Below are 25,312 nucleotides of genomic sequence, written 5' to 3'. Positions count from 1 at the left end.
CTCAGCTATTGTTACAGGTGCATACAATTAAGTTCGGTTTTCAATTTTGTCTGTTAAGCTAGGTTGCAGTTTATCCACAAGGACTCAAATATAGACGTATGGAGTCGTTCTCAGGCAATATTTAGTTTGCTTAAGCATCAGTCTCCTTGAGCATTTGGGGATCAAAGTTTCCTCCCATCCCCCAGACGGAATCTAGCTCTGTTGTCCAGTCTGGAGTGCAGTGGTGCGGTCTCAGCTCACTGCAACCTCCGCCTCCTGGGTTCTAGCGACTGTCCTGCCTCAGCCTCCCGAGTGGCTGGGATTACAGGCGCCCGCCACCACGCCCGGCTAATTTTTGTATTTTTAGTAGAGACAGGCTTTCACCATGTTGGCCAGGCTGGTCTTGAACTCCTGACCTCAGGTGATCTGCCCGCCTCGGCCTTCCAAAGTGCTGGGATTATAGGCATGAGCCATCGCGCCTAGCTATGATTGTTATGATTTATAAGAAATGTATAATTGATCTTTGTCCTGTTTCCTGGCACATGTCTCCCAAAAGCCTTGGAACCTCTTCAGTAAACAGTGCCTTTTTGTGTGGCATTGAGATGGCTGGTGACTGGGGGCTTCTGGCTGGCCTTAGGATGGGGGAGGCTGGTTGCCAGGGCAACTAACCATGTCATTTGAGGGTTGGAAATTTTAGCTCTGCCCGGCGACAGGGAAGTTGAAGGTTGAGTTGATCACCAGTGGTTAGTGTTTTAATCAAGTATGCCCACATAATGAAACCAGCGTAAAAACTCAAAAGGACTGGTGAACTTCTGGGGAACTTACAGATTCTTGAGCATGTGGAGGTGCCTGAGGGGTGGTGAACTGAGTCTCTAATAAGCTTCCTTGGAGGGCATGGAAGTCCCACGCCCCTTGCTACAAACCTTGCTCTGTGGTATCCCTTCCATCTGGCTCTTCATCTGTATCCTTTGTAATATCCTTTATTCCTTTTCCCATTTGCCCTGAGAATACTCACCTTTGGTGCTTGCAGCTGGAGCATTTACCCCGAGATAACTTTGCCATGAACGATCTCACTTTTATTATTTTCACATCGCTCTAGTAGGTCAACTTGGGAAACAAAAGACATCATTCTATTTATAGCATTCTGTTTTTAGTAGTGGTATTTCCATTTACAAAATGTAGTAGTTCTCCATCACTGAAAATGTCAAATCCTAGAAAACGTAGCATTCCTACATGTGATGTTAACATCATTCTCAAACAGTTCTTGGCTGAAGACTCACTGGATGGATCCGATTTTACCAAATCGAGAATTCTGATGATTCCAAATCGAGAATTCTGATGATTCCAAATAGAGAATTCTGATGATTCAGATGATTCTGATGTTAGTTCTGTTTAGAAATAACTCCTAGAACAGCTTTTGTATTTTATTTTCACATTGAAAATCAGATTTACTGCAGCCTCAAAGAGCATGTTTATGTAAAATGAAATAAGCGCTGGCAGCGAGCTGCACTTCGTTTTTCTAGACAGGAAAAGAGTTGAAATAAACCAGTAAATGTTAAGTGCTTTCCTGAGTTCTGTGAGCCATCCAGCAAATTAATCGAACCTGAGGAGGAGGCCGTGTGAATCCTGATTTATAGCTGGTCCATCAGAGGTACAGGTGACAACCTGCTGCTTGCAACTTGCGTCTGAAGTTGGGGGCAGGCTTGAACTGAGCCCTTAATCTGTGGTGTCTGACACTATGTCTAGATACACAGTCTCAGACTGAATTAAATTATAGGATGCTGTCTTAGCCTTGTTGGTGCTGCTATAACAAGATAGCTGAGACTGGATAATTTATAAACAACAGAAATTTATTTGTTATAGTTCTGGAGACTGAGAAGTCTAAGATCGAAGCACCGGCAGGTTTGGTGTCTGGTGAGGGCCTGATTTCTGCTTTCAATATGGTGTTTTGTCGCTATTTCTCTGGAGGTGAAGAATGCGGTGCCCTCACATGGCAGAAGGCAGAAGAGCAAAAAGGGCCGATCTGTGTGTGAAGCCTCTTTTATTTTTATTATTATTTCTTCTTTCTTTAGGTTTTTTTTTTTTTTTTTTGATACAGAGTCTCACTTTGTCACCCAGCCTGCAGTGCAGTGGCACCATCCTAGCTCACTGCAGTCTCAACCTCTCAACCTCCCAGGCTCAAGCAGTCCTCCTGCCGCAGCCATCTGAGTAGCTGGGAATACAGGCATGTGCCACCATGCTTGAATAATTTTTGTACGTTTTATAGAGATGGGGTTTCACCATGTTGCCAAGTCCTGAGCTCAAGTGATCTGCCCACCTTGGCCTCCCAAAGTACTGGGATTACAGGTGTGAGCCAACACGCTTGGCCTTTATTTTTTTTATTTTTAAGAGACAGGGTCTTGCTCTGTTGCCCAGGCTAGAGTGCAGTGGTGCAATCACAACTCACTGCAGCCTCAAACTCCTGGCCTCAAGCGATCCTCCCACCTCAGCCTCCCAAAGTGCTGGGATTACATGCATGAGCCACTGTGCCTGGCCAAAGCCTCTTTTATAAGGGCCTTAATGCCACTCACAAGGGAGGAGCCCTTATGACCTAATCACTTCCTAAAAGCCCACCTCTTGATACCATTGCATTGGAGATTAAGTTTCAACATGAATTTTGGAGGACACAAACATTCAAACCATAGCAGCTGGCATTTGGGAGCTTAGATTTTTGGAGGCAGTCCCACTATTTCCTAATAAGAGTGGCTCACTGTGCCTAAGCTGTTTTTTTCAAACAATGTGATTTATCCTGAACACCTGCTTTCCTCTAGGATTCTGGAGTTTTGGTGAATGTTAGGCAGTGAGCACCTTCATGATCAGCCCCCAATAAAAACCATGGCACACAATCTCTCTCTAATAAACTTCCTTGGTCTATAGCATTTCACGTGTGTTGTCATGACTTGTGGCTTGGGGAATTAAGTGTATCCTGTGTGACTCCAAAGAGACTGAACTTGAAACTTATGTCTGGTTTCCTCCAGACTTTGCCACATGTACCTTTTACCTTTGCTGGTTTTGCTGTGTATGTTTTCACAGTAATAAGTGGTTGCCATGAATATGATTATAGACTGAGTGTTGTGAGTTCACCTAGTGAATCACTGCATCTGGGAGTGGTCTTGAGGGGCTCCGGCACAGCTGCCCACATTCATTCACCTGTCTCCCCTTTTCTAACAGACTCTCAGGTGTCCTTGGCTTGTGGCAGCATCACTCCAGTCTCTGCCTCCATCTTCACATGGCCTTCTCTTTTACCTGTGTGTTTCTTCTCTGTGTGTCTCACGATTGTTGGGAAAAAGGCCTATGGGGTGCTGGCATAAACTGGCCATAAAAATATGGGACAATAAGTTTTGGAAAGTCACAGGAGGCCTCTGAGGAGGAAAGCCTCCTTATTACCATCACGTTCTCATGACCAGAGCGTGACCTGCTCTCTTATTTATAAACACTGTGCTTAAGGAGAAAGACACTCTTTTGAAGCATTGGAAAGTGGCCAGATATGCCGGCTCCTGGTTAAACCCACTCCCATATGACTCCCCACATTCAGAGTGTTATTTTATTGCCCTGGGATGTAAAGACTTGGGGACACCTGACAAAGGGATGCTTAGATATATTGCTTGGCCTTGACTGCAGGAGAGTTTACAGCAGCAGAGACAGCATCTGGGCCCGGAGGGAATGTGTCACCAAATGAACTTGATTTTTACTGCATAGGTCCTGGCTCCCCAGAAGCAAGAGAGTTCAAGTGAAGGAAGGAGGAGGTTCCTGGATGTGGATGTCATCATTTCTGGGAACACTCTTAAATGGAGACTCAGATTTCTTAGCCAAAATTTAGGGAGGATCCAGAAGAAACCAAAGACGAAGCATCCCAGTTCTTGGGTATTTCCTGAAACAGAAGAAAATGACAAAGGCCCAGGTAACTTTTGGATTGTTTTATTCTTAACTCGATTCCCTGATGGATTTGTGGAAGTCTGAAGAAATCAGTTCATTTACATTAAAAGTATAAATTGGAAAAAATGAGCTCTGGGGAGAAACAGACTTAGACTGTACCTTTAATCCAGGGCAAAGTGGGATCACGAATACTTTGTTCACATAGTTCACATGTGACCAGTGTTGGAATATAATGTGTGACTCTGCCAGACCCTGTTGGCTACATTAAGTGTCAACTTGTGTCCAAAATCTTTGGCCACCATCACACCCAGAGAATCATGGTAAGTTACATGATGTGCACTGATTCTGAGGAGAATGCGGGTCCGTTCCTCAGGGGATGTCAGTATTTCATGGCACTTAAATCTTGGGAAATTAGTTTGATGCTTTTTGCTAGAGGTGACAAGATAGACTTTTTGTCCTTAACAGCATTTTTCCAAAAGATACACAAGCAAGTTTTGTGTGACGGTTTCTACATGATTATTCTGAGTCCTCTATGGGACTATACCAAGAAGGGTTTAATGAACACAGTTTTTCCAGAGCTCACAGCACTGCGGCCTATATACCCAACCTTGTTGCAGTCTGTGTTTATCTGTGAGTAAACCTAATTGCCTAAAAAATGCAAGGTTTGCTTTCAAAGGAGCTCCATGAACAGGTCACTAAACTGGCGTTTAAGTACAGATTTGACCAAAGGGAGTTGAAAGTTCTCTTTGGCAATGGCTTGGGTTGTTGAGATCCACAGGGTTTGCTTTAGAATGTCATGTTGTCTCAGAAAATACAGAGCCCTTCCCTGTGTTCAAATCCAGTTATTAACCTCTCACCTCTTTTAATGCCTTAACTTAAAAAATTATGCAAATGACTCATTATGGTTTTACATGTATATATATTTGGTCTCTGTCTCTGGTTCTTGGCACAGAGCTCCTAAAACCTTTGGAATTTCCTGAGTGATAGGAGTGTATTTTGTTCTTTATAACCAGCGCCTTTCAACCACACCTGAGTTTATGGTAATGAGGTGGCTCAGAATGGGCTCCTAGACAACCTCAGGATGGGGCTGGTTGCCAGAAAGACCAAGCCTTGATTACAGAGTTGGGACTTTCAGTCCCACCCCCAACCTCCAGATTCTGTGACCAATGGTTGATGATTTATTTTTTTTATTTTTTATTTTTTAATGAGACGGAGTCTTGCTCTGTCGCCAGGCTGGAGTGCAGTGGTGCAATCTCGGCTCACTGCATCCTCCACCTCCTGGGTTCAAGCAATTCTCCTGCCTCAGCCTCCTGAGTAGCTGGGACCACAGGTACAAACCACCACACCCAGCTAATTTTTTTTTTTTTTTAGTGGAGACAGGGTTTCAATATCTTGGCCAGGATGGTCTCGATCTCTTGACCTCATGATCTGCCCACCTCGGCCTCCCAAAGTGTTGGGATTACAGGTGTGAGCCACCGCACCCAGCCATGGTTGATGATTTAATCATGCCCACGTCGTAGAAGCTCCATAAAAACCCCCATGGGGTTTGGAGATCACATGTGGAAGTGGGGGGTGGGGGAAGGGTGCACTGGAATTCCATGGGATCAGAGGCTCCTGTGCTTGGCACCCTTTGGACCTTGACTTCTGTACCTCTTTACCTGGCTGTCATTTGTATCCTATATAATAAACTGTAATTGTGTGACATTTTCCTGAGTTCTGTGAGTCATTCTAGCAAATTATCGAACCTGAGCAGGGAGGTTGTGGCAACCTCCAGTTGTGGTCAAGTTGGACAGAAGTGTGATAACGTGGGGACCCCAGAGTGGCACATGATGTGAGGGCAGTCTTGTGGGACCGAGCCCTGAAACCTGCAGAGTCTGATGATAACCCTCAGCAGTTAGTGTTAGCATAGCATCGAACTCTAGGATACCCAGCTGGCATCAGAGAAAGTGTTGCTGGAAAAGACACTGTGTATTTGGTGTCAGAAAGAACCACAGATTCATAGTTTTTTTTTTTTTTTTTTGAGACAGTCTTACTTTGTTGCCCAGGCTGGAGTGCAGTGGCGTGATCTTCGCTCACTGCAACCTCTGCATCCTGGGTTCAAGCGATTCTCATGCTTCATCTAGGTGCCACCATGCCCACCTAATTTTTGTATTTTTAGTAGAGACCATGTTTCGCCATGTTGGCCAGGCTGGTCTCAAACTCCTGACCTCGGGTGATCCGCCCACCTTTGCCTCCCAAAGTGCTGGGTTTACAGGCGTGAGACATCATGCCCGGCCTCATGGACAGATTTTCAATGTGAAAGACTCAAGTTAAATAGTACACATAGTGTGAAAACAAAGTTCCCCCTCTGTATACTTTTTTTCCTAATTCCCTAGTATGTCACTAACAAATGCTTGTCTTCCTGTTCTAGGGATTTACCTGTGAGGACATCTATGTCTGCATGCATGTGTATGTGTGTGTATACATGCGTTGTATACATATACATGTATCTATGCATGTCAATGCTTACATGTATGATGGCTTATTTTTTATGGCCACTGCATAGTTTATTTGTTGTTTTGCTAACTATCATGGTATAGTTTACATGAAGGGGGTCATGCTAGATTATTCTGCACGTACTATATGACTGTAGCATATAGTGTAGGGTTGCAAGTAGGTGCTGAAAAACACTGGAGACGTTCTCATGTTAGCAAGAGGATTTAATGGCTGCATATTACAGAAACTTATGATTTGTTGGATTAATGGATGGCTGCATGGTTATTATAAAATATAGAATATTTTACTATGACTTTGCTTCTTTCACAGTATATTTAAAAAAGTAGGAATACAGTTTATTTGTGAACATGAATTTGTACTGCAAGGGTCCACTTATATCCAAACTTGAATCAAAAATATAGTATTCTCAGGTTGTGAAACTCACTTATACAGAGTAACATAAGCAGATTCCACCAGGCCAACTGTAGGTCATGAGTATGCACAATTTCGGTATATGTGGGGCATCCTGAAACCATTCCATTGAGTATACCAAGGGACAACTGTGCAGGTGCAGCTTATGTGGTGAAAATGGGCCGAACAACTTCATATTTCTTCCATGTCAATAAAAGAGAAACATATTAAGCAGGACTGTGTTATTACAGGAATCACTGACCCTGGAGGATGTGGCTGTGGACTTCACCTGGGAGGAGTGGCAGTTCCTGAGCCCTGCTCAGAAGGACCTGTACCGGGATGTGATGTTGGAGAACTACAGCAACCTGGTGGCAGTGGGTGAGGACAGCTGCCCTGTGTCACTCAGAGGGTGCCCAGTCAGTGGCCTTTGCTTTCTCAGCTTCTGGAAGCTTTGGTATGTCTGCTGTGCTCCCACATGGCAGATCCTCAGGCCCGTCTCTGGTCCCACAGGAAGAGGCATAATCTTCCTTCATCTTAGAAAAAAAGCCTTTAATTTGCTAACATGCAAATTATGCAATCCCTAACATGTAACCTTTCTCCTATCATCAGAGCCACGTGGTGCAATTCAGTGAGCCTAAGTCTTCTCCCGTTTCCCACAAACAGGGTATCAAGCCGGCAAACCTGATGCCCTCACCAAGTTGGAACAAGGAGAACCACTATGGACACTAGAAGATGAAATCCACAGTCCAGCCCACCCAGGTAAGTGAGAGAGAACCAGCAAGAGGGGAAGGCAGTGGAAGTCACATTCTGGTCATTTAGAGAAGGCATGACAGTTGTGAAAGTGTCTAGGGAGACAGAAACAGCTGCCACATCTTCTTCTCCCCTAGGATACAAGAGCTCTTTTTCTTATAGGAATTCAGAGAAACATACATACCCCTTTATCTCTTCTTGGAACTGATCCGTATTCATTTCTTCTTAGATGTTGAGTTGCTTCCCCTAAGTTCTTCTTGCTTGGATTTTCACATCTTCCCAGTCTTCTTCATCACTTGTCAGAGGATCATTTTGTGTTTCTGAGGCAAAAACGACAAACTGTTTTTTCCTCTGTCACATAGTCACTCAACACAGCATTTATGCCACTGGATATATAGGGGTTGTTTTCTCACACCCCAGGCAATTCTCCAGCAGACATCAGCTGGGTATCGTCTATTTCAAATCAGCTCTGACCCTATCTACCTGATACAGCATCAGATCCCACCGGTTAAGGGTTCAGTCCAAGACTGTGTCCCACTTCAGATGCCAGTGGCAAGTCCCAGGTTGTCACTTCAGCTTCTGACCAACCAGCTGTAAAGTAGGGGTTCCCAAGACCCTCTCCTCAAGTTTGATTAATTTGCTAGAACAGCATTTATATGTATATGCGTGTGTATATGTGTATATGTGTGTGTATGTGTGTGTATACATTTATATATATACTTTATATATTTATATGTATATATACGTTTATATAAGAGAGAGAGGGAGAAAGAGCGCCATAAGCATTGTCTAGAGTTACTGATTCATCAAGTGAGATAAGAACTGAGGCATAGGAGGCCGGGCATGGTGGCTCACACCTGTAATCCCAGCACTTTGGGAGGCTGAGGCGGGCGGATCACAAAGTCAGGAGTTTGATACCAGCTTTGCCAACATGGTGAAACCCCATCTCTACTAAAAATACAAAAATTAGCCGGGCGTGGTGACATGTGCCTGTAGTCCCAGCTACTCAGGAGGCTGAGGCAGGAGAATTACTTGAACCCAGGAGGCAGGGGTTGCAGTGAGCTGAGATCACGCCATTTCACTCCAGCCTGGGTGACAGAGTGAGACTCTGTTTCAAAAAACAAAAAGAAACAAAAAACAAAAAAACAAAAAAACTGAGGCATAGGTATGTGATTATGGTTTGTTTTTCACATTCTGACACTATGTATTTTTCACCTTGAATTTTCTTTTCATGAAATGGTTTTTGATACACTACAATATAATAATATCTTCCATGTCTAAATTCCCATTCTACTTTGCATCCCAATCACACACAAGCCACTCCCATAGATACCACATCAGTGTGATTTGGTGGTGCTTGAGGTTCCTTTGCTACTCTGGAGTCAAGGGCCTGGTTTTCATTCTTCTTCATGTAAGATTGAAATACATCTTTGTCATTCATGCATTTCTTCATCGAAGGACAGATTAGCCAGGCTGAAGAGAGGTCATACTTTTCCATCTATTAAGCATTTCTTAAAGGCTAGATCTTTATTAAAGGAGTTTTCATGACACTGTCCATACCAAGGCCTCTTGCTCTGTGAGGCTGGTTTTGTTAGAATTGAGTTGGGGGCCTGGGCGTGTCTTTACACGAAGCTCTCTCGGGGGCTGTTTTTATGAGTTGATGAACTGTAGCCATAATACACAGTAGAAGAGACTGAATTTAGTGAGAAACAGAAATGTCTTTCTTGAGCAAAGATTTTGTTAGCAAAAATAGGGCAAATTTTTATGTAATATTTACAAATTAAACTTTTGAACGTGTGAAATGTTTTTGTTACAATTCAGGGCTATACAAAGTTAAAGTGAATAGTAAATGCAGAAAGAATTGTAGGACTTTAGAAGAAATGTAACCTACAGTGGTCTAGACTAGATGGAGAATGACAGACTGATAAAATATCTTATGCAAGAGACATAGCTAGGTATTGAATTAAGATGAAGACATATGACAAGAAGTTGTAGAACTGGAAATGCAAGGCCATGTGGGGACTGTCAGAAGATTAGCCTGAAGGCCGGGTGCGGTGGCTCATGCCTGTAATCCCAGCATTTTGGGAGGCCGAGGTGGGCAGATCACCTGAGGTCAGGAGTTTGAGACCAGTCTGGCCAACGTGGTGAAACCCTGTCTCTACATAAAATACAAAAAATTAGCCAGGCGTGGTGGCACGTGCCTGTCATCCCAGCTGCTTGGGAGACTGAGGCAGGAGAATTGCTTGAACCTGGGAGACGGAGGTTGAAGTGAGCCGAGATCGTGCCACTGTACTCCAGCCTGGGTGACAGAGCAAGACTCCATCTCAAAAAAAAAAGAAAAAGAAAAAAGATTAGCTTGAAACTGGTCACATGGAGGCCACAGTTAGAAGATATTTGCTGGGAAATGGTGAAGTGGGAACTTAAAGTGGATGCGTCATGGTAATGGTAAAACTTTTATTGTTCAGCTCCTGCTGTGAATTTTCTGTGCCAGTAATTCAGGGTAGTGGTGGAGGTAAAGTTTTGTATTTTTCTAGCTCTAGGTAGAGCTTACCTTTCACCTGGTGGCAGTATTGTAGCAATCATACTGTATAGCTGATGTTCTAAGAAAAACTAAAAGTAAAGCTGCCTCAAGTCTTGATTCAGAAGTAGGGAGGTGGTCCTTGAGGGCTCCATTCACTGATGCCAACAGAGACATAAGTACAAAATTCAGAGAGTAGAGGCTGTTAGTGGCAAGGTGAGGGATTAGTATATTAGGGACAGCAAAGTGGAAAAAATATCCAATATGACATCTGTGCAAGTAGGGCATGATGAAGAAGGTGACAGTTTCCATATTTGGTGCAGTGGCAGAGCTGTGTGGAGAGGACCGCGTGTTCTGCTTGCATGTTCTGAAAGTCCATAGGGATCACCCTGTTTCTCTTTCTGTTGGAACATATGAGAATATATCATAGCCAGGTAGATACAAGGTGTTAACCAAAAAATTGAGGAGGCAAAGAGAAACTTTATATTCTAACAAAAGATGATTCGCAGATCTGAGTGGTGTGACTTTGAGGAAGTGGAAAAAACACACATCACTGAAGAGGGGAAACTCTTTTTTTTTTTTTTTGCCTTGCAGGAGGCTTTTTGCCTTGTAGGATTTGCTTTGCATACCTATTCAGTGAGAGATGGGGAGTCTTAATGAATATCTTTATGAGAATCAGCAAACATGTGCATAGCGAGCAAACATATATGTAACATATAATCCACTTTCATTTTGCAGTGGAGTTTTAACATTAAAATGAGGTGGAATCTGACTGTATGCTAGCAGGTCTTTTACAGGATATAAGAAAAGTCTGCACAGACTCCGGCAGCTGACCAAAACAGCTGGTGTTTATCAGGAGAAAGATATTGAGATCAGTCTCCTGTCCAATCATAGCTGCAGTTATGGCCTGTGGAATGCTGTTGGGGGTGAGGGGCATCAGTTAGTCAGCATCTGGTGGTCCAGGAGCTGCAATTGTTTCAATATTGCTTGTCCCAAGGCCAGTGTTTGTTTAGCTGCTACAGAAAAAGAAACAAAACAAAACAAAACAAAAAACACTCGTGGCAGTTAGAACATAGTTTATTCTTTAAATGTAGGGGGTGTGTGACTTAACCCTTACCTGTATGTCCTTAGACCTAGTTGATAGTTTGGTATCTTATTGCTACAAAGAGTCTGTTCCATCAGTCTTGTGATCTCTGTTTTAACAAAGGTTAGAGTATTGACTGCAGTTTTCCTGGAAATATGAGATTGGTGCTCTAGGAAAGTTAGCGTGATGATGGTCTACAGAATGGAGAAGGGCATATTTTAGCACCCAACAGTCTAATAGGATTAGGATGAAGTCAAAGGCTGTGTATCCAACATTCTAACTTGCCTTTCTGGGATATTTATTCTACTACTTATGTCTGCTGTTTCCCTACTCAGGATTATTCTTTTTTAAATTAAAAAAAGTTTTTGTAGAGACAGAGTCTCCCTATTGTAGCCCAGGCCGGTCTCAAGCTCCTGGGCTCAAGCGATCTTCCCACCTCAGCCTCCCAAAGTGCTGGGATTACAGGCATGAGCCACTGTGCCTGGCTGGCAAATTTTTTCTTTTTTTTGAGATGGAGTCTCGCTCTGTTGGCAGGCTAGAGTGCAGTGGAGCGATCTTGGCTTGCTACAACCTCTGTCTCCCAGGTTCAAGCGATTTTCCTGCCTCAACCTCCCGAGTAGCTGGGACTACAGGCACGTGCCACCACGCCCAGCCAATTTTTTTGTATTTTTAGTAGAGACGGGGTTTCACCATGTTGGCCAGGATGGTCTTGATCTCTTGACTTCGTGATCCACCCGCCTTGGCCTCTCAAAGTGCTGGGATTACAGGCATAAGCCACCGCACCCAGCTGGCAAATTTTATCTTATATGTATTTAACTACAATTCTTAAAAGTTTTTTTAACAGATAGGGAACATTTATACTTGGAATTCCTTCCATGTTGGTATTATAGGGGTTCCGGTAAAAAGCCAGCCAACCCCAAGGCATCTTTGAAGCAGTTTTATTCCGTGTGATGATCATGGAAGGATTTATTGTTCTCTCTCTTAGAAATTGAGAAAGCTGATGATCATCTGCAGCAGCCCTTGCAAAACCAAAAAATACTGAAGAGGACGGGACAACGCTATGAACACGGAAGAACTTTGAAATCATATTTAGGTTTAACCAACCAGAGCAGAAGATACAGCAGAAAGGAGCCTGCTGAGTTTAATGGAGATGGAGCTTTTCTCCATGGTAATCATGAACAAATGCCTATGGAAATTGAATTCCCTGAAAGTAGAAAACCCATCAGCACCAAGTCACAATTCCTTAAACATCAGCAAACACACAACATAGAGAAAGCCCATGAATGCACTGACTGTGGGAAAGCTTTCCTCAAGAAGTCTCAGCTCACTGAGCATAAGAGAATTCATACAGGAAAGAAACCCCACGTGTGTAGCTTGTGTGGGAAAGCCTTCTACAAGAAGTACAGGCTCACTGAACACGAGAGAACTCACAAAGGAGAGAAACCCCACGGGTGTAGCTTGTGTGGGAAAGCCTTCTACAAGAGGTACAGGCTCACTGAACACGAGAGAGCTCACAAAGGAGAGAAACCATACGGGTGCAGTGAATGTGGGAAAGCCTTCCCCAGGAAATCTGAGCTTACTGAACATCAAAGGATTCACACGGGAATTAAGCCCCATCAATGCAGCGAATGTGGGAGAGCTTTCTCCAGAAAATCACTACTCGTTGTACATCAGCGAACTCATACAGGAGAGAAGCCTCATACATGCAGTGAATGTGGAAAAGGCTTCATTCAGAAGGGCAATCTCAACATACATCAACGAACTCACACTGGAGAGAAACCTTATGGATGCATTGACTGTGGCAAGGCCTTCAGCCAGAAGTCTTGCCTTGTAGCACATCAGAGATATCATACAGGAAAGACTCCCTTTGTATGTCCTGAATGTGGGCAACCCTGTTCACAGAAGTCAGGACTCATTAGACATCAGAAAATTCACTCAGGAGAGAAACCCTATAAATGCAGTGACTGTGGGAAAGCCTTCCTTACAAAGACAATGCTCATTGTACATCACAGAACTCACACGGGAGAGAGACCCTATGGCTGTGATGAGTGTGAGAAAGCTTACTTCTATATGTCTTGCCTTGTTAAACATAAGAGAATACACTCAAGGGAGAAACAGGGGGATTCAGTGAAGGTGGACAATCCTTCCACAGCAAGTCACAGCTTAAGTCCTAGTGAACATGTGCAGGGGAAAAGCCCTGTTAATATGGTAACTGTGGCAATGGTGGCAGGGCAGTGTGAGTTTGCCCACATCCTGCATTCATGATAAACAGTTTGCTGTTTGATCATATAGCCTCCAGCGGAATGCTGAGTTTGTCATGTCCCATGGGCCTTTGGCTCCCTGCACTAATATGTATAGTGGGGTTTACAAGATATGAAATATATTTTACTTTTTTATATCTTATAAACCTCACTACCCCTCCCACAATATTGTTTTTCATTTACTATCTTGATCATAGAGTTTGGCTGGGGAGGGGGGCAGTTTTAGAGGCTTCCACTTGGTGTTCCTCAGAATGATATCTCTTACTCCGGGGGCCAAGGTAGGGGTTAGCTTTTGTTCTCTTTGTAGTTTAGATTGTATCTCTTGCCTTGTTCAAGTTCACAAATCTTTTTGTGTATACACATATGTACATGAAAATGATGTTCATGCTTTTTATTATTTTACCCTTCATTATTTCATTTTTTATAGTTCTCATAGCTATGTCTTTCAGTTCACTAATCTTTTTTCCACAGTGTTTAATCTGTCATTAATCCCATCCAAAGTATGTTTTCTCTCAGAAATTGTAATTTTTAACCTCTAATAATTTGACATGGGTTTTTCCCTTTTATATCTTTCATATCTTTATTTATCATGGTTTTACTTTTAACCTATTTATGCTTTCATATTTAAAGTGGGTGTTTAGTGGGCAACATACAGTTGGGCCTTCCTTTTTTATCCAGTTAACAATCTCTGTCTTTTTACTGGGGTATTTAGATCATTTACGTTTAATGTATTGATGTGTTTAGATTTAAATTACTAACTTACTATTTGTTGTTTATTCTATGTCTTCTTTGTTCTCCTTTTCTTCTTTTTCTGCTTTCCCTTAGAGTAGCTGAGTGTGTTTATATTACATATTGTCTCCTTTGTTGGCTTATTAACTGTAAATCCTTGTCATTTGATTCCTTGAGATTTTATAGCATACATCATTGTGAGGGATTGCATATTTATGTCCTCTCCAAATTTACATGTTGAAGTCCTAATCCCTAAGGGATGGCATTAGGAAGTGTGACCTTTGGAAGGTAATTACATCTTGAAAGTGGAACCCTCATGATGAGATTATGTGTCTTATGAGACAACACAGAAGAGAGTTTGTTTTCTCTTTCTCTGCTCTTTGCCATGTGAAGACAGAATGAGATGACCATGCATAAACCAGGAAATGGACTCTCACTGGACACTAGACCTGCCAACACCTTGATTGTGTTTTAGAGTCCAGTTCTAGAGACTCCTCAGCCTCTGGAATGTGAGAAATGAATGTTTGTTAAGGCAGTCAGTCAGTCTATGGTATATTTTTTCTAGTAGCCTGAACTGACTGAAAGAAAATCATGAACTTATCATTCTAACTTCAAGGACATTATATCACTTACTGTATAATAAAATAATCTTACAGTAGTATATCTCTATTTCCTGTGACCAGATCAGTGTCAGTGAAGAGATTGTCTTCTAGATGCTACTGGAATACATATTTGAGGTATGGGTAATCTTGATTTTACATGATAAATTCATTCTAGCATTCCTAACTCCATTTATCTTTGGGTACTTTATAATATATGAGGAAATTTCTGGCATTTAAACTTCATTTAGTGTAGGCAAATTTTGAGTCCAAGTTTCAGTCAACCAGCCAAGTCAACAGTTAGCACCACTCAATTTAGCTCACACACTGAAATTGCCAGTAGAATGTAATCTCCATGAATGAGAGTCTTTGTGCCTGAATTTCCAACTGTTGTATTCCCAGCACGCACAACAGTGTTTGACACATTAGGCATTTTATAAACATTCGCTGGATAAATGAGTGAATGATCAATCCCTTTAAAGGTTCTCTGAGGCTGGTTATAAAATTATAGGGAGCAGGTTTGGTGCTAGAATTCATCAGTTAATTGATCAGCTGAGTCTCAGTATTGAACAGAATCATCTCCCCTTCAGAGTTTTGATTTCAAGTAGCTCCCACCTTCCTGGATGTAAAGGCTCGTTCTGCCTTTGGCTTTTCCAGGGTGAGAGAGCCCTGTTTTAGTGTTGGTTCCCCACTTTGTCAGCCGCTGATCAACTGTGTTCTCCATTCTCCACACCAATTATAACCAAAGCTTTAACACGCGGTTGTTTTATCCATTCTGTGACTGACTCCTTCCTCTGAGGCTACATCTGATGTAGATGTAAAGATACTTCTTAGGCAGTTCTCAAAGGCTGCTTTCTCCAGCCAGATGCATCCTCAGGAGTAATAACCCCTCCGATTGTTGCTCAGGTCCCTCCCTCTTGAAATTCCTGTAAGACTGCCGCGCCCACATGGTTTCTTTCCATTCTTCTTAGGATCAAAGTGCCTAAATGTCTGTGACCATCTCTACCCAGCCTGTAGACAGATCAGGGCAGGCTTGAGCCTTTGAGAAACTAAGCAGTTTATGTAGCGCCCCTGGCTAATGTTGCAAAGCCAAGATCTAGCAGTTCACGTGGACTGGAAAAAGGGTGAAATGGGTCGTTTTCAATTGCTGTTCATCGTCAGAGCCTACCTGTCTTAAGGCGCGAAAAGAGGGACTCCGCCTGCTCTACGGCAGTAGGGTTGAAAATGGCTGCTCCCAGCAAGCGTCCCCTGGGCGCAGACATATTGCGTCATAAAGGGACGGCTGGTGCCGTATTCCGCGTCTCTGGGAAGACGCCGTATGGCCCTCGCCGGCCACCATCCCCGAAACTTGCGAGTGTCGCGTCTGCAGTGTGTGGGGTTCCCGGGGCGGCGGGCAGAGGTGAGTGTTTAGAGACTTAGGGTCTCTGACTCGCCTCCAGCAGTGGAGACAGGTCATCGGTCTGGTCTGCGTGGGCTTCTGGGAATGTTTCAGGGGCAGGGAGAGCGCGCTTTTTTTTTTTCTGTTGTTCGCTAGCGCGTGAGGTCGGTGTTGCGGGGAGCTCTCGGGGAGTCCTCGCTCGGAGTTCGTTTCGCAGTCGTGTTGGGGTTCCCAGAGTCTGGGAGCCCATGGTCTCCGCATTGGAACCAGCGCTTGGGAGGTCTTCGTTGCACAGTAGCGCTAGGGCGTCGTGGTGGGGAAGCGAATCGTGTCAGTGTTGGAGACTGCTCTGGGCAGTTCGTGTTCATTGCTTATCACATGCGTACTTAAAAAGGGGCCTGCTGGTCCCCTTGCTTCCCTGCTACTGTATATTCTGTAGAAAATTGGTTTTCAGGTTCATTGCGACCCAAGTAATAACATCCCCATCATTTTAAATACTCCTCCAGAAAATAACTCTGGTTTAGTGTATTTCATGTTTAATGTTGGGATCAGGTGTCTAGGTATTGGTATAATTTTATTCGTCTTTAATAACATCTTGTCAACTTCGTATTCCCATATTACATGCTCTTTGAGAGTTTTTTAAATTGCTGGAGTTTCATCAAGTGGTTGCTTTAATTTGGGTAGAATTGATGTAGATCTAGATACAACACTTTCAGGAACGTGATGGATTTCTATTAACCCAATATTTTTATTTGTTTGACTATCTGTAGTGTTTTTCCATACGTATCTTGCACATTTCTGGTTATGCTTATTTCTACATAGTTAATACTTTTTGTTGTAAATCGTGACTTTTTTTTCGCATAAGACCCCTCCCCCTTTCCTTTTTTGTTCCTAATTTTACTTAGTTGACAAGAACAGAAATTAAAAATATATATGTTTATTCTGTTACTTCATTCTACTCATGTCATTACACATAACTTATAAATTGACGTCTTTTTTCTAGTTGAGCATTTTTGTCATCTGCAAATAATTTTAGCCAGGTGGCAAGTGTATGGACTGTGGAGTAAGAAGTACCTGCCTCTGCCTCTGACTTGGGTACGTTAATCTCTGAGTCAGTTTCCTTATTTGTGGAAAAAAGCTGTCATAGTTTCTTTTTCATGGAATCATTATGAAGATTAAGTGAGCAAATGTTCTTTAAGTATGTTCAAAGTGTAGTACTAGGTACGTAGTATGGTCTGAATAAATAATTACTGTGATTTATCAAGTTTTTATTTCTCTTTCCTAAGGGCTTTTGACCTTTACAATTATTTTCATTTATTTTTTTCTCTTTAAAATTTTCTTTGATTTATGTTGCTCTATTTCCCAATTTCATGTATTCCTGAGGGAAGAAACCATACTTGTCAATAATGGTTTGTTCTTTTAATATGAGACTGGATTTTATTTGCTAAAATTTTATTTAATATTTTTGCATCAAAAAAATGGAAAGATATCTTGGATTAGCTTCAGAATAATCCATAATCCATTGCTGGAGAGGGACTGAATGGTGGTATAGATAAAACAAAATTAGATGTGAGTTCATCATTCTTGAAGTCACATGATGAATATGTGGAATTTGAGTATACTGTTCTTTTGCTTGAAATTTTTCCTAGTAGAAAATTTAAAAAATTTTTTGCCTATACATTTATAAGAGAAATTGGTCTCTTAAGTTTTTTTTCAAGTGATTATACTTGAAAATCACCAGGTTAAAAAAATAGAATAATGTAGCATCCCAGAAGCCCTCACCTTCTCTCTCCTCTCCAAAGGTAATTATTATCCTAAAAACACCACAGATGTGCTTGGTTGTCATCTTTATATAAATGAAATCCTAAGGTACACATTCTTTTGTGGCTGGCTTCTTTTGCTTAATATTTTTGTTGTGAAAATCATCTAAGTTGCTGCATATAGCAGTAGCTCATTTCTTTTTCATTACTGTGTAGTATTCCATTGATGATTATACCCCATATTATCCATTCCACTATCAAGAGACATTGTTATGGCTTATGGGAGTTATGAGAATTGTTGATATGAACGTTTTTCTACATGTCTTTTGGTGCATAAAAGTTCTATTGAGGGTCGGGCGTGAGAGCTCACGCCTGTAATCCCAGCACTTTGGGAGGCTGAGGCGGGTAGATCACCTGAGATCAGGAGTTCGAGACGTCTGGCCAACATGATGAAACCCCATCTCTACTAAATACAAAAATTAGCAGGGCGTGGTAGCGGGTGTCTGTAATCCCAGCTACTCAGGAGGATGAGACAGGAGAATCACTTGAACCCAGGAGACAGAAGTTGCAGTGAGCTGGGATCATGCCATTGCACTCCAGCCTAGGCAACAAGAGTGAAACTCCATCTCAAAAAAAAGTCAATAGAGCATATACTTAGTGTGTTAAGTATAGAGGAATGGAGTATGCTAGACACAAGGAGAAACCGCAAATGCCCAATCATAATGGGAAATTCTTAACATACTTCTCTCAGTAACTGAGAGAACAGGCAGACAAAAAGCTAAAAGGGTATAGATTAACCATTGCTGGCAAACTTTCTGTAAAGGTGCAGACAGACGACAAATATTTTAGTCTCTGCCGGCGAAACGGTCTTGTCTGCATCTACTAGGTTCTGCAATTATAGAATGAAAGTAGCTGTACAGAATGTATAAACAAATGGGTGTGGCTGTGTTCTGATAAAACATTATTTACAAAAACATTCAGCTAACCCACTGTAGTCCCAACCCCTGAAAGGTTAGAATGACATACCTAATTAACAAACTTGACCAATATAAAACACTGCACTCAATAATTTTCCTCAGATGCACATAGGACATTTATAAAAAGTCACCGTATGGTTGGCCATCAGGCAAATCTAAATACATTTCAAAGGATTAAAACCATATAGAATATTTTCTCTAACTATAGTGGAATTAAGCTATAAATCAATATCAAAATGATTTATTCACCGTAGAATAGTCATGTGACTTTTTGGAACTATCAGTTCAGAACATGCTGTTTTCTTGTCAGAATGATTGGCAATTATGCCGTACGCTTCTAAATAATCTGAGTTCAAAAAATCACAGTGGAAATATTTTCAATTGCATTTTAATAAGAATTCTACATGTAAACCCTTGTTGAATTTAACCTAAGCAGTCAGTGGAGGAAATTTATAACCTTGAATGCAAGTATTAGAAAAGAAGGAAGGATGAAAATCAATGGAAAAGCACCTATCTCTATAATTCTTTTTTTTTTTATTCTATTGATTTGTGTTTGGAAATGCTGGTTTTATATAATTGTTAGAGAGGCTTCACTTTTTCTGTGATTTATGAATGTTGCATAATATTGGAGTCATCTCTGTACTGTAAAGATTAGATAGAACTCATCAGGCTCTGATGACTCTAACTTTTTTTCATGGAAATTGAGTATAATATTTACCCATAACTTAGCTTCAGTGGTTATCAATTCATATTCATCTGTCATATCAGTCATATTTATCTGTGCCTCCACTTTTGTTTTAGTCTGGAGACTTTCATAGCAAATCCAAGGCTTCATGCCTTGAAACTTGTAAGTATCCCAGTATGAATCTCTAACCAGTAAGGTCATTAAAAAAATTTATAACCACTAGACCATTTCCTTTTTGTTTTTTCTTTTACAGACAGGATCTTGCTATGTTGCCCAGGCTGGTCTTGAACTCCTGGGCTCAAGCAGTCCTTCTGCCTCGGCTTCCCAAAGTGCTAGGATTACGGGTGTGAGCCACTTCACCCATCCTAGACCATTTTCAGTTTATCCAACTTAATAATAATTTCTTTCCTTATCTTTTTGGGTGAGCGGACTCTCACTCTGTCACCGAGGCTGGACTGCAGTGGCATGATCTTGGCTCACTGCAATTCCCACTTCCCAGGTTGAAGCAGTTCTCCTGCCTCAGCCTCCCGAGTAGCTGGGCTTACAGGCATCTGCCACCACACCAGGCTAATTTTTGTATTTTTTTGTAGAGATGGGGTTTCTTCCTGTTGGCCAGGCTGGTCTTGAACTCTTGACCTCAAGTGATCTGCCCATGTCGGCCTCCCAAAGTACCGGGGTTACAGGCGTGAGCCACTGTGCCCAGCCTATTTCTTTAGTTCATTGAATAGTTAGTCCACATTCAGTTTTTTTCTGATCATCTCATCATTGTCTTTTAACATTGGATTGTTTGAATCATGATCCAAATGATGTGGCTGCATTCGATTTGCTTGTTGTATCTCTTAGATCTCTTTAATTCTATAACAGCTGCCCCCTTTTTTTTCTTTGTTTTTTTTGCCCTCATGCCTCTTCATATGTTGCAGTAGGAAGTACACAGCACCATCCCTGAAGGATTCTTACCTAAAAAAATTGAACATGGGACTAATCAAACCTCTAAGTTGAACTACTCACTTAATTAAAAGGAAAAATTGGGAGTTGGGTAGGTAGAGAACAACAAGTTAAACTATACCATGAGGCTGGGAGCAGTCGCTCATGCCTGTAATCCTAGCACTTTGGGAGGCTGAGGTGGGAGGATTGCTTGAGGCCAAGAGTTCAAGACCAGCCTGGCCAACATAGCGAGACCTTGTCTCTATAAAAAAAAAAATTTGGCCAGGCACAGTAGCTCACACCTGTAATCCCAGCACTTAGGGAGGCTGAGGCAGGTGGATCACGAGGTCAGGAGTTCAAGACCAGCCTGGCAAAGATGGTGAAACCTCGTCTTTACTACAAATACAAAAATTAGCCGGGTGTGGTGGTGGGCACCTGTAATCCCAACTACTCAGGAGGCTGAGGCAGAGAATTGCTTGAACCCGGGAGGTGGAGGTCGCAGTGAGCTGAGATCGCGCTACTGCACTCTAGCCTGGTGACAGATTGAGACTCCTTCTCAAAAAAAAAAAAAAAAAAAATTTTTTTAAAAAGCCCACACAAAATGATACCGTGACACAGCAGTCAGCCATATCCAAAGGTAGGACATCGTATGGGAGAAATCACCTGTTTCCTTCCTCCCTGCTTCATTCCTCCCAAAAGTAGATAAGGCTGAGGGCTTGTAATGGTTTGGAAGCATCTTAACTTTTATTTGAAGTGAAAGCCTTTTTTTTGCCTTTTTTTTTTTTTTGAGACAGGATCTTGCTGTGTTGCCCAGGTTGGGGTGCAGTGATGCGGTCATAAACTCAATTCAGCCTGGAACTCCTGGGCTCAAGCGATCCTCCTGCCTCACCGTCCTAAGTACCTGGGACTACATGCATGCACCACCATGCCTGGCAAATTTTTAAATTTTTTTTGTAGAGACAAGGTCTTGGTATGTTGCCCAGGCTGGTTTCGAACTCCTGGCCTCAAGGAATTCTCCTGCCTTCACCTCCAGAATCGCTGCAATTACAGGCCTGAGCCAACACAGCAGACCCTAGTTGTTTTTTTTTTTTATTGGATACTGTTGGCTGCCAATCTGACAACCAAGCCCCCTTTCTTAAGAAAATTCCTCTTTAATTTAGGTAGTGTCCTCTGGACATTTGACCTGAACCTCAGTTCAGTAGGAAATCTAGATTATTCTTACCAATCAGGGTGGTATCATTGCCCTTCTCGGTTACGTTGCCATGTTCTCCGTGTGAGTATTTGGTGCAATTCTGATGTATTACGTATGAGGGAAAGTCTGCCATGAGCTTCTAGGAGTGGTTGGATCCTGGATTTTTCAACCCTGGAGATCTCAGCTCCAACCCATTCATGCGTAATGGCCTTTTCTACCTCTTAGCTATCCATATGGATTTCTGCATTTGGGTTGGGTACCACTGTTTTTGGACTGGTCCTGTAGGGAGGCTAGACTGAAGGGCTGGGGCTGGGATGAGGCGGTGTCAGGATTGAAGGTGGAGGAGGTTTGCATCTTGACCAGTGTGTTTACCAGTGGGTCAGAAAATGGCTTGGAGATGAGCTCTCTGGGTGTAAAGGATACAGGCTTGCTAGAGAGTCTTGAGAATGACTTGCTGGGATGACAGCAAAATTCAAGTTGTTCTCACAGTGTGGGTGTTCTCAGAGTGTGAGTTTCTAGAGTGGTTCTTGGGGAGACTGATCTCTGAACTGCTGCTTCTGGGGCAAAGATGGGACCGCCTTTGCTTTCCTGTCTGTGTGGAAGGAGCAGGCTGAGCATCCACACTGAATATTGCATTAGGAGATCACAGGCTCTTGTTTGTGTAGCTGTGACTATGTGGCCACCCCGCAGTGTAAAGTGCTGGGAAGTAAAGTTCTAAAAGTGGGTAGGAAAGAGAACAAATTTGCACTGTAAGGCTGTCGTAGGAGGGAAGTATCACAAGGGAGAGACCCCAGATGTAGATTCAAGTTCCCATGCTACTAATTAGGAAGAATGTTAACCTGCACAACACACTTCGTCTCAGCAAGCCTCAGCTCACTCATGTTTAAGATGGAAATAATAATGAGTACCTTATAAAGTAGTATCGAGGGTTTAGTAAGACAGTGCTTATGGTTTGTATGATTAGTAAGACAGTGCAATAAACAAAAAATTTAGGCGCATGTGGCTGCCGGTGGTGATTTTAAGTCAGTTTCTTGAGCCACCACTTCTTTTATGTTTTTATTTTTAGAGACAGAGTCTTGCCATGTGTCCAGGCTGGTCTTGAACTCTGGAGCTCAGGTGAGATCCACCCATCTCAGCCTCTACAATAGCTGGAACTCTAGGGCACATGCCACCATGTCTGGCTTTACCACTTCCTTCATTGTCTTACCTAAAACTGATATATGTGAGAACTTGGCAGTGGACAAGACCATAGGTGGTTTTTGTTTACTTTCTCCTGTTTCACATCCACTCTATTTCTGACATAACCAAAAAAAAAGGCATTCCTCTTGCACATTCCATATCTTCCTCTGGATCACTGCCCCATGATGTAATGGCTTCCAGGGTGTTAAGGAGACAGATGAAATATTGGAACCTGATGTTAATGTGAGTCCAGATGGCAATTGGAGACTTGTGATCCTAGGAGCATGTCTTCTTATCGTTGAATTTGGTCTTGAATCCACAGGTTCTGGCCTATAGGAACAAGACATTTTCAGTAATGGAAGAAGGAGCTTCCAGGCTGGGGAAGATCATCGTTTCCAGTGGTAGCTTGACCTGAGATGATACCTGACCACCACTTCTGGGAAGACCCAGAATAGACAGAAGAGAGAGAACATCCTAGAGTTGCTAGCCCCTAAGAGTTGAACGAAATGGGCAAGGCCCAGGTGAGGTTTGTTTTACCTATTTTGTCCTTTGTTTCCCAATGGGTCTGTGGAAGCTTGTAAAAGGCAGTCTGGTTAAATGAGATAGTGTATGCTGATAAAAATCAGGATCTGTGGGAAAATAAGTTTAAGTTGGAATCTTAAAATCCTGGCAAATTAAGAAACAAGATATATGGATCAGGGGGTTTGCGAAAGTTCTTAATGTCGGAACATAGCTAAGTGACTGTTAAGACCCTGTGGGTTTTCTCTGCTTTAAACTGTGTCTCCTTTTTTTTGGCAGCTGAAATAACAGGAAACACATGAAAAATGCCACGATTGTAATGTCTGTGAGGAGAGAGCAAGGCAGTTCTTCAGGGGAGGTAAATGTGTCATTGCTGTTAGAGCTTGAGAAACTTCTTTCCTTCAGAGAGCTTTTGTGGTTGACAGTATCCTCAAAGTCAGCCTTGTAATAAAGGCATGGGATGTTTTCTATGGCTTTTTCCTATTGTTTAGTGGGGTAAGCTAAGGAGTAATGCCAAAGGAAAACTGGATTGGACAAAATTCTTCGAAAATAGCGTGCCTTGAAAATAGAGGCTTCTGGTCATCTGACTTTGCCCAGTAATAAAGCCTGGAGTATCCAGTAGAATGAATGGGCTGCTTGACTTTTGAATGATCCTCCCTGAAGAAGAATTCTCTCATCCAGATTTTTGTTATTGAGACAGCAGGAGACAACTAACAGCTCCATTCTTTGGTAACAGCTTTGAATGCAGATACTGACAATGCTTCTTTCTTACCTTCTTAACTCCAGGTTCAAAAAACAAAGCACCAGTTCTGCTTGTTTTGCTTTTTCTATGTTTAATTACTGAAATGATACATGGCTACATTTGCACGCAAGAGATTCAAGCAAACAGAAGTATTTGTATCAAAAGACAGTATCTCCTTTCACCCTTTTTCTGCCCAAACTTCAACCCAAAGGATACTAAATAAGTGTTCATAGTTTGGGTCTCTATCTAGTTCCTCCCTGTGATTGACATCTGGTAGAATATATTCATATTTATGTACATTTATGTATACATACATGTGTATACTTATACATATGTAATTGTAAATATTATTACTTTTTTTTTCCCCCCAAGTTGGAGTCTTGCTGTGTCGCCCAGAGCTGGAGTGCAGTGGTGCAATCTTGGCTCACTGCAACCTCTGCCTCCTGGGCTCAAGCAATTCTCCTGCCTCAGCCTCCTGAGTAACTGCGATTACAGGTGTGTGCCACCACACCCTGCTAATTTTTGTATTTTTAGTAGAGATGGGGGTTTCACCATGTTGGCCAGGCTGGTCTCGAACTCCTGACCTCATGAGCCCCCTGCCTCAGCCTCCCAAAGTGCTGGGATTACAGGTGTGAGCCACCATGCCCAGCCATATTATTACTTTTTTTTTTTTTTTTTCCTCTTGAGATGGAGTCTCGCTCTGTCGCCCAGGCTGCAGTGCAGTGGCGCAATCTTGGCTCACTGCAAGCTCCGCCTCCCGGGTTCATGCCATTCTCCTGCCTTAGCCTCCCAAGTAGCTGGGACTACAGGTGCCCACCACCATGCCCAGCTAATTTTTTGTATTTTTAGTGGAGATGGGGTTTCACTGTGTTAGCCAGGATAGTCTTAATCTCCTGACTTTGTGATCTGCCCACCTCGGCCTCCCAAAGTGCTGAGATTACAGGTGTGAGCCACCATGCCCAGCCGTATTATTACATTTTTAAAATATGTCTTAGATCATATATTATTTGGGAGCTTAATTTTTTGCATTTAAGAGACTGCCTTGGAGATCATTGATAATCATGTGGGTATGTATACATCTACCTCATTGATTTTAACATTTTTGCAGTATATTATAGCATGGAGGTGCTGTAATTTAACCCTGTCTGCTTTTGATAGACATTTAGATTATTGGCAAGTTTTTCATTATGAGAAACAAAGGAATAATGAACAGTCTTATTACACGTTGTTTCATA

General features: G+C 42.3%; 2 protein-coding genes across 6 annotated transcripts in view; both read left to right on the top strand.

Annotated features, from left to right (window-relative positions):
• ZNF649 (zinc finger protein 649) overlaps positions 1-25,312 on the top strand; it is a 90,382-nt gene that overhangs the window by 1,128 nt on the left and 63,942 nt on the right. For both annotated transcript variants that reach the window (XM_063600555.1, XM_063600556.1), the window contains 6 exons: positions 3,718-3,919; positions 7,032-7,158; positions 7,444-7,539; positions 12,118-16,120; positions 23,139-23,337; positions 23,615-23,693. In XM_063600555.1, coding sequence (XP_063456625.1) covers positions 3,905-3,919; positions 7,032-7,158; positions 7,444-7,539; positions 12,118-13,397 — 1,518 coding nt within the window. In that variant the 5' untranslated portion in view covers positions 3,718-3,904 and the 3' untranslated portion in view covers positions 13,398-16,120; positions 23,139-23,337; positions 23,615-23,693. The remainder of the gene's footprint in view (positions 1-3,717; positions 3,920-7,031; positions 7,159-7,443; positions 7,540-12,117; positions 16,121-23,138; positions 23,338-23,614; positions 23,694-25,312) is intronic.
• ZNF577 (zinc finger protein 577) overlaps positions 23,289-25,312 on the top strand; it is a 65,966-nt gene continuing 63,942 nt past the window's right edge. For all 4 annotated transcript variants that reach the window (XM_063600557.1, XM_055103575.2, XM_063600560.1 and 1 more), the window contains exons 1-2: positions 23,289-23,337; positions 23,615-23,693. In XM_063600557.1, coding sequence (XP_063456627.1) covers positions 23,634-23,693 — 60 coding nt within the window. In that variant the 5' untranslated portion in view covers positions 23,289-23,337; positions 23,615-23,633. The remainder of the gene's footprint in view (positions 23,338-23,614; positions 23,694-25,312) is intronic.

Source organism: Pan paniscus, chromosome 20 (assembly GCF_029289425.2).
Source record: "Pan paniscus chromosome 20, NHGRI_mPanPan1-v2.0_pri, whole genome shotgun sequence".
Lineage (NCBI taxonomy): Eukaryota > Metazoa > Chordata > Mammalia > Primates > Hominidae > Pan > Pan paniscus.
The sequence above is the reverse complement of the archived record's forward strand: the minus strand, read 5'-3'. Positions and strand labels throughout refer to the sequence as shown.